The following is a 9,295-nucleotide window of genomic DNA, read 5'->3' on the forward strand; positions in this document are numbered from 1 at the left end:
AATCCTTCTACCTCAGCCTTTTGAGTAGCTAGGACTATAGGTGCACACCACCACACCAGGCTAGTTTTTTAAATGTTTTTGTGGATATGGGGTCTTGCTGTGTTGCCCAGGCTGGCCTTAAGTTCCTGGCCACAAGTGATCCTCTTGCTTCAGCCTCCCAAAGCACTAAGATTTTAGGTGTGACCCACTGTGCACAGCTGGAATGTATTTAAATATATTTTAGAAAAACCACACTATTACATTATCAATACTTAATATACACTCCAAAGTGCTAGACATATTTCATCCAGAGAATAAAGATTAAAATGTAAAAGATTGAGATCTTTTCTGAAGTATACATACAACATGAATTATATAGATACAAAAGAAACCTCAGTGTGGGGATTATAACAAATGTGTTCACTCCCCCCATCCCTTCATAGTTTATCTTCTAGTCAAGCCCCAACCCCAAGAGGTTGGTTACCTTAGGAACCATCTCCCTAGTCCAATCTGGATATGGTCCCTTAGGCCTTCCTGGCTCGAAGTCAGCCTCTTTCCTTTTTCTCCCCTCTTGATTAGCATTTATTGGTAAGTCAGTTTTAGTACAGCAGATATAAGAGGAGTGCTCTGTATATCTACCACATGGCCCTGACTTGAAGGCCAGCATCTGCTGTCACACTCAGTCAGTGCTTAATGACACTTTCTGATGTGAGGGCGAAGGAACCACCTCTTCTGCAGCTAGGAAATGGATGCCACTCCAACCTTATGAAACTATTGTCTGTTAGTGTTTGTTAACTTTACCCTGTTGTCTTGAAATTAGGACATACTTAATTTCATATGTTTTTATCTTTTAAAAAGTCTACTTTTTCACCTCCAGCCAGTCTCCCTTTAGCTTATGCAGACATGATTGCCCCTTTTTTTGTTACAGTACTTAGACAGCTAATTTCTTAAAGCACAATCTGCAATATAGTGCACATTCCTGTATTATTATTCATCTTCTACTGTACCCATTTTCCTTATTCCTCATAGTCTGTCAGCCCAGCACATCTTATTTCACACTACAACAGGATGTTGTATACTTAATCTAAAGGTAGGTTTCGAGGAAGGCAGTATGTATGCATATGTACCTAAAGGGCACTGTAATGTGGTGAATCAGACTGCCTGGGTTCCTAATTCAGCGGTACTACTAATTTTAGCATGTGACTTTGGATACATTACTTAACATTGTTAATCTTCAGTAGTTAAGGCATTTAGCTAATGTCTGGCACATAATAATCACTAAATAAATCTTAGTAGTTATATGATTTATAAGATTCTCAAAGAGGTCTGTACTCTACAACTGTGAAAACCTACAACTGGACCCATAATTTTCTCTTTGTGCTCCTTTATTTGTGTACTGTTAACACTTACGTGAATTGAAATACAAGACTGTGCCACTTTATTGTGATGTTTCAATTTAAGTTGAAGAAAACCCCTTAGTACCTGGTAGAATGCAGACTTTTGATAATACAAACTAATGAGAGATTCTCTGGAACAGGTGACTGACAGCTCCTAATATAATAATGTACCGTTGACCAAGTTTTACTCATCCTTAAGGCTTTTTTTAGAAGGAAAGAACAGAATATTTGCTTTAGGGATATCAGTACTATTTATAGCATCAGAATTTGGGGGTGCAAAGACAGAAATCTATGATGAACTAGCTTAGACAAAATGAAGGCTCATGGAATTTTATTAAGGGAGGAATATATCTAGTCCTCAGGGACTCAATTGCCACCAGAATATTTTTCTACATGGCTGGCTTCTTTCGTAAGACCAGCATTTTTCATATAATGCTATTATTTCCTTGGTCTCCCACATTTACTGCTTGGGACAGTCTGTCTTTCTTTCTTTAGCTTGGTTGATAAAATTCCAGAAACAAACCACAGACAAGCTTAGGTCATGTGCCCATTCTAAACCTATGGCCAGAGAATGCACTGATCCCAGTTGCGTTAGAAACTACGGTCCAGAAAGTGAGCTTTCAGTCAAAATAGATGCTTAGAATGGAGGAAAGAACATTTCCTAGGAGAAGATGAGTGCAGAAGTAGAAGAAAGTAGGAAAGCATTGGGGAGCAGATTAACAATAAATAATACTTACATGGTACTTGTTTATTCTTGCTAAATCTTTAAATACTTCAGTTAGCACAAAGTAGGGACACAATAAATGCTACTTCAATTTGAAACAGAATTCCTCAGCAAAATTGATTCTGGTTTTTATTCTAGCTGTAGCTTAGTGTTTGCTACAAGATCTTCACTTTATGCCTTAGATCAAATATGATATCTTTCATACCACTGTCAAGCTCCAACTTGTATTCTTAGTGGTAATGATTGTTTTTTCCTTGCTGCTTACTAACTTGATATTGGGTGACAGGTTAAGTTACGAGTTTGATACCTAATAATATTAAGCAAGCATTTTGATGGAATGGGCAAGAGTATTTTGTTTACACATGATAGAACTCATCTAAAAATAACTGACTAAAAAGAAACCTTATTAGAAGTTACATGAATGTGTAATTGGGTCCAAGGAATGTATGGAAGCAGGGCTTAAGCATCACTATAACCTCCATCACTCCTAACCCCTGGTAAAATTTTAGTGATTTCTTCTGCAGGATTTCTTCAGTTTTTTTCTTTCCCACAACTACTAATTTAATTGAGGTTCTGATCATACTACAGGTGAATGTGTAGTGAATGATAACAGTAGATTCCTACCTAGCTCAGTCTCCTTGGCAAACCAAATCTCTCCCTACCTAAGTTCATGTTGAACATTTTATTGTGTGTATAATTTCCCCCAAGCCCTCCCATAGTGTTAATAACTGTTCAGAAATACTCTTAAATTCAGTCAAAAGTAGAGTATAGCATATCTCTTTAGAAACTAGGTAAAACTAGACAAAGGTGGTAAAAATACCAACTCTGACTTTCAGTAATCTATAGTTGATCTTTCAGTAATCAATCGATGGCCTTCTCAAATGCTATTTTTTTTCATTACTACAGATAGTATGTCTGCTCTAATCAGAGTGACCTGATTATTCATTTTTGTTTCTATACCTGTACATTTGTCATTTCCTCTGACTTGAATGGCTTTTCTCCATCTGTGCCAGTTCTGCTGTTTTTTTTCTAATTTAAGCATTTCTCTTCTGAAGGCACTGTGATCAGGCCACTTTTGAGTCTCGCTCTTCTCTGCTTAGTCAATATTGGAAGTGTTGCTGAATTTTTCTTTGAGAAATGAATTTTTATAAAGTGAGTCATACTTCTCTGTGTCTCCAAGAGGGAAAAATCTTGATCTAACTATGGGTATCAGACATTCTACCTTCTTGATAATGGTTTAAAAAAAAATCCTTTTCATGCAGCTAATATGTCACCTATCCTTTTGACAGATAATTGAGCTAGATGTCATATGATAAGTATATCATATATCACATGATAAGCTTTATTAAAGATAATATTCAAACTTTATTACCTTCCACTGGAAAGGCTGCTTTGCAGGTATCTTCTCCTAGACCTGTGAGATAAATGTTTCTCAAGGTGGTCCCGTACCAGCAGCATCAGCATCACCTGCGACTTTTTTAAAATGCAGGTTCTTACATCAGAAACTCTGGAGTGAGGCCCAGCAGCCTGTATTAATACGCTCTCTAGGTGATTTTAATACCCTTGAATAAGACAGACCAATGGTAGAGAGCCTAAGGGCATTTATTTGATTTATAATCTACCTCTTAGAGTGAAACCAAGTGCCATCAGAAGACAAGTTCAAAATAGAGTGCTGCCATTTAATTGGATGTGTGGCCTCAAAGTATCAGTTAACACAATTGTAAAAATTAGAGGTAGTAGTAACACGTATTTAGAATAGTTTTGAGGATGAAATAAATACGAAATAAGAAAATGAATTCTTAAGGCTTATGTAAATGTTGCAAGCTGTTAGGCTAAAGTGCTTTTCCTGTTTGGGCCCTTGTTTATTCTTAGTGACTTTATTTTTTTTTATTTTATTTTTTTGAGACAGAGTCTCACTCTGTCACCCTGTGTGGGGTGTCGTGGTGTCAGCCTAGCTCACAGCAACCTCAAACTTCTGGACACAAGTGATCCTCCTGCCTCAGCCTTCCAAGTAGCTGGGACTACAGGTGCTCGCCACCACGCCCAGCTACATACTAGTGACTTTAGTGGCTCTTTTTCACAGCAATGAGTTCATTTGCTAAACCTACTTCTGATTTGGGATGTAGGATGTGAGCTTAAGGACAGTTATATGTGCTGGGATTAAGAGGTCTAGGAATTATAATAAAATCTGTATCAGTGCATGATGTTTCTTTCTGCTTGGTTTCCTTATTTGCAAATAAAGGCAGCAAACACTCCATCTGTTACTTATAAAGATCTAATGAGATCTTGTCATGTTTTGACTCTGCTTTCATTCTTAAGAGAAAAAGAGACAGTGAAAGCAAAAGGCCTGGCATGTAGAAGACACTTTATGGCAGCTATTTGTTATTCTTGTGTATTAATATAAAAGCAGCCTTTTCTGTATCTTTCTCTTATTCTACTTCTATCTTAAAAAGATTTTCTGATAGAAATAGGAAGAAAATGTTATTCTGCACTTCTATTTCACATTGTAAATGGAATGTGAGGTTCTGATTCAGTTCTTAAGTACTGACTCCTTCAATCCCAAATATCAGTGTCTTGTACCAGGTCCTTGGTACATGGAACAGATCTGCATGGATCAGATCCTTGAATACCTAAAGCACTCTTGTACTTTGAGAACCACGGTATAGGAACTGTCAGTTAAGTGTGCCAGCTGGTCATTCAGCTCGAGTGGCAATACCTTGCCTAATATGGTTACCACTTTTCAGATTGTAGCTTCTGCAAATTATTAGCGCTCTCAGAATTGATTTCCCTTTCAGAAATAGATTCACAAACTCATTTGTAACCAGAATATTCATTTACAATGTGAAATAGAAGTATAGAAAGACATTTTCTTCCTATTTCTTTCTATAAGAAAAGCTCCAGATTACAATCATTAGATTGCTTCTCGTGCGTGGATTCTGAGTGATGGGGGTTCATTTTATGATCTAAGTGATAGTGCCATCAGGTTATGTGATCCAGTCTGATTAATCCTTCTGCACTGTTGCAGTGTGTTTCACACATGAGCTAGACTTATTTCTGAATAAATCAGACTGCTGGAGAAATAGAAAACATGTTTTATTTTATGATTACCATTTTTCTAGCTTCTAAAGTGACTCTTTTCTGACTGTTTTGCTTCAGAGTGTATGTGTATATATGTTCAGATGATTTAGGTTAAATTTTCTTTTTATAATCAGAATTCTATTGTGTTTCCCTGATCCTTTACATCACTTATTTACTGATACGAGAGTACCTTCTATAGAAAGCTGATTTCATTTCACTGCATAATGGATATTTCTTCATTTCATCCACAGAGGGTATTTTTTTTTTTTTTTAGGGCTTGAGGGAGATCTGTGGCTAAGGCACCATGGTACACTGATAAGAGTGTGGGATTTTGAAGTTAGACTGTTTAAATCTGGCTCTACTACTTGTAACTTGTGTGATTTTTGAAGAAATTGTTTAATCTGTCAGCCTTCATTTCCTCATCTACAAAATGGAGATAATATAACAATTCTGTATGATAGTAAGGATTACATGAGATGATTTTATATGTAAATAGAGATAACCATAGAAAAGAATATGTGGCTAATGTAATCCTATATCATTCTTTTATATATCATCGCTGTTTTTCTTTGAATGTGTTTGGGCTGGGTTATGAATTTCTTCTCCCCTTCTGGGTTTGTTAACTTAGTTTACAGTCTGTTTTCTAATTATTCTTTTTCTACCCCCAAATTAAGTATGGTTCTCTTACTAAGTGTGGACATCCATGTGTACTGTCAGTGTACATATGCTGAATTGATTGCAAAAAGACCAGTTTGAGACCAATGTCGCTTTTTAATTATACTTAAAAGATTCTGTTAGCAACTAGAGTTGTTTAGTTTTATAGAGATACTTAAAAGACTAGGATATTCCTAGGTCTCAGAAATATTTTCAGTTTCACTTTTTATGATTTGAGAATTCTTGATATAGTTCTTAGAGTACTTTTTTTTAATATAAAATACATACTCTACAGATTTGTGAATTATAGCTTAGGAATTTGAAAATCCACTGATTCAGAAATTAACTTTTATTTTGCTTTATTTAGGAAGGCGACATGCCAATTCATGAACTGCTCAGCCTTTATGGTTATAATAGTTCTGTTCAACTACCTGAAGAAGATGATGAAGAGGAAGAAGAAGAGGAAGAAGGTGAAGATGATGAAGATGCTGATAATGATGACAACAGTGGCTGTAGTGGGGAAAATAAAGTAAGTTTATATACATATATGTTTAAGATTGTTGTCTTCATTCTTATTGAAGTTAAAATTTCTTAATACATTAATTTTTATTACTTATTTTTATAATCTTTACTGTTTCTGATTTTAAAAGTAACAAATTTAGATGTTAAAAATCAAGATATTATAGAAATATGTAATATAAAAGTTGGAAATCCCCTCCTGAGAGGTAATAGTTTGGTCTCTGTCATTCCAGCTTTCTTTGTTTTCAGTGCTTATTCTAAATAATTTATACCAGCTTTTTAAAAAAATATTATTGCTTTTAAATAATAAAGGCTAATTGGCAGTTATGTATTTATTTTTATTTTATTTTGAAATAACGTTAGATTTATGGAAGAGGTTTAAAGATAATGTAGAAAGTTCCTCTATATTTTTCACCCAACTTCCCCTATTGTTAACATCATGTAAGCATAGTATATTTACCAAAACTAAGAAATCAACACTGGTACAATACTTTCAACTCTACTATAGACAGTTCAGATTTTACCAGTTTTTCCACTGGTATACTTTTTCCTGTTCAGAGGCCAACCCAGAATACCACGTTACATTTAGTGTATTCATTTTAGTCTTCTGGTTATATTTTGAACAAAATTTGAACACTACGACCTTTCATCTGCAACAGTTTTCTTTACATCTTAAAGAAAATTAATTTATTATTGTACAGGAAGAGAATATAAAGGATTCATCAGGTCAGGAGGATGAAACTCAGTCTTCCAATGATGATCCATCACAATCTGTTGCTTCTCAAGATGCCCAAGAAATAATCCGTCCACGTCGATGTAAATATTTTGATACAAGTAAGTATTATTGGTTGCTGTAATTTGAATATAATTTTTATTGTTCTATATATTACCTAAAATGCTGATTTTTTCCACTGATCTTTCGAATTTGTTTACTCTGAAATCTCTTTCAATAGTAAATGGATTTTTTGGTAGATTATTAGTTTAGCAATGCCAGGGTCCTGTCGCCAGTGAACACACTGCGGTAATTGTTGTATCATGTACTACTGACTTTGTGTGTTTTTTGTATTTTCCCTGCCTGTTTTAAATGTTTGTTTCATGGTCATCTTTTTTATTTCTCATAGTCCTTCCCTTAGCTTTCATTTTCTACTTTCTTTGGTTCTTAGCCTTCTTTAGGTATGTTCATAAGCATTGCTTTCTTTAGTCAGCAGCTCCCAGTTCTAAAGAAGTGGTTGATTCTTGAGGTAGGAATACATCATGCTTAGAAGGACCTCTCCTCATTTTTCTTAAGTTATGATCTAGTGAGAGATGGCCAGTTGTCAGGACAACATTTAATGTATGTATTTTAAATATTTGCATGTTTCACCTGCTCCACCATGTTTCATTCTAAGCACAAATTGTTACTCTAGAACACAGCTCTTTGGTAAGAACAAGTCAACTACCAGTGTTATTAGTTTAAATTTGTGGTCTAAATTTCCATACTTAAAAAAAAGAAAGAAAAACACTTGAAAAATAGCCTCTTACGGAATATGTAGTAAAGTAATAACTGATTAAACGTGACTCTTGCTTTGTATGAATGATTTGTTATACATTTAGTTTAGAAGTGGATATAGTACTTCTAACAATAATTTTTGTATGATAATTGAGTTTTGATTAAAGATCTGGTTCAAAGGAAAAATGTATTGGTGTAAGGAGAGATTAGTTACTCTCTAACACAAGTAATTTTGTTAATTTTAAGTTTGGAGGAAATGTTGTGATATTTTTTCCTTTAGCTAAACAAAGAGCAGATCCATTGGCAAAGTTTGCTTAAGAGTGGGATGCCAAGTGGCTCTTCTGCCTCTTGAAACAATATTTATTTCATACTTCCAATCTGGTATTTTGTTTGTTATATACGCATGGAAGCTATACATATGCCACCTATCTTAGCTTTCCCATAGGAAGAATTGGTTTCTAGATGTAATGTCCTTTTCAAGTTTATGTGTCATTTTAGATTTGAGAAGAATGCTAACAATCTAATAGGTTTTAGAATTCCCACTCCTTTATGTAAATACATTCTCGTTCCAAAGTATAAACAAACAACAGCTTGCCTGCTCTGAATAAAATGGAGGTTGGGGACAATGGAGGTCTTCATACATACACTCCCTTCACATGCTTCTCCTAAAGTGGTGCTACAAAATTCCTAGTGTTCTGAGGACCACTGTTTGGTAAACCACTGTTTTGTCCAAACTCTCATTTTGTAAGTGAAGAAATAGAGATCATGTAATTTATTCTGTCACTAGGTTGTTGGTAGCAGAATGAGGATTAGACTCTAAATGAATTTTTTTCTAAAGTTTTTGTAGGAACTCATTTCATGAGAATGCAGTTGCCTAGGTTTATGGGTTTTTTTCATACTGGTTTCTGGTGTTTTTTGGGTTTTCAGTTTTTTTTTTAGTGGTAGGGTATTGATTATTTGATTAGAAATATTTTGGCCTAACTCATTGGATACCTTTGGGTATATCCAAATATTTAAAGTAGATATAATACACAGGCATATAGATGTGGGTAGGATAAGCAATTATTTTATAGTATTGGTGTCTTATTTATTCTAGATAGTGAAATAGAAGAAGAATCAGAAGAAGATGAAGATTATATTCCATCAGAAGACTGGAAAAAGGTAGTTAGAATGATATTTTCCCCCAAACTTAGATAAATTCATATTTAAAAAGCCGAGTGTAATTATTCTTTTACTGTGTATATTGATGAAGTTGATGTAAACCCTTGTGTGATATTTAAGTGTTTGGTAAATGTTCAAACATCTGGATGAGAGATATCTTTTTATTTTTCTATAAAATGAAATGATAGTATGGAAAAAATTAGACTTTGTCGAGAAAGTCAGTAGTCAAACTAAGATTAGAAATCTACATCTGATCTAGTCCTAGACTAGTGCTGAATTAAGCTTTTGTTACCC

The 9,295-nt window shown here is 34.6% G+C and overlaps 1 protein-coding gene across 3 annotated transcripts in view; it reads left to right on the plus strand.

Annotated features, from left to right (window-relative positions):
- The window catches only part of MIER1 (mesoderm induction early response 1, transcriptional regulator), a 59,794-nt gene that overhangs the window by 19,447 nt on the left and 31,052 nt on the right, over positions 1 to 9,295 (plus strand). For all 3 annotated transcript variants that reach the window (XM_012653782.1, XM_012653780.1, XM_012653781.1), the window contains exons 4-6: positions 6,200 to 6,361; positions 7,053 to 7,185; positions 8,937 to 9,001. In XM_012653782.1, coding sequence (XP_012509236.1) covers positions 6,200 to 6,361; positions 7,053 to 7,185; positions 8,937 to 9,001 — 360 coding nt within the window. The remainder of the gene's footprint in view (positions 1 to 6,199; positions 6,362 to 7,052; positions 7,186 to 8,936; positions 9,002 to 9,295) is intronic.

Source organism: Propithecus coquereli, unplaced genomic scaffold (assembly GCF_000956105.1).
Source record: "Propithecus coquereli isolate 6110/MARCELLA unplaced genomic scaffold, Pcoq_1.0 Scaffold427, whole genome shotgun sequence".
Taxonomy (NCBI): domain Eukaryota; kingdom Metazoa; phylum Chordata; class Mammalia; order Primates; family Indriidae; genus Propithecus; species Propithecus coquereli.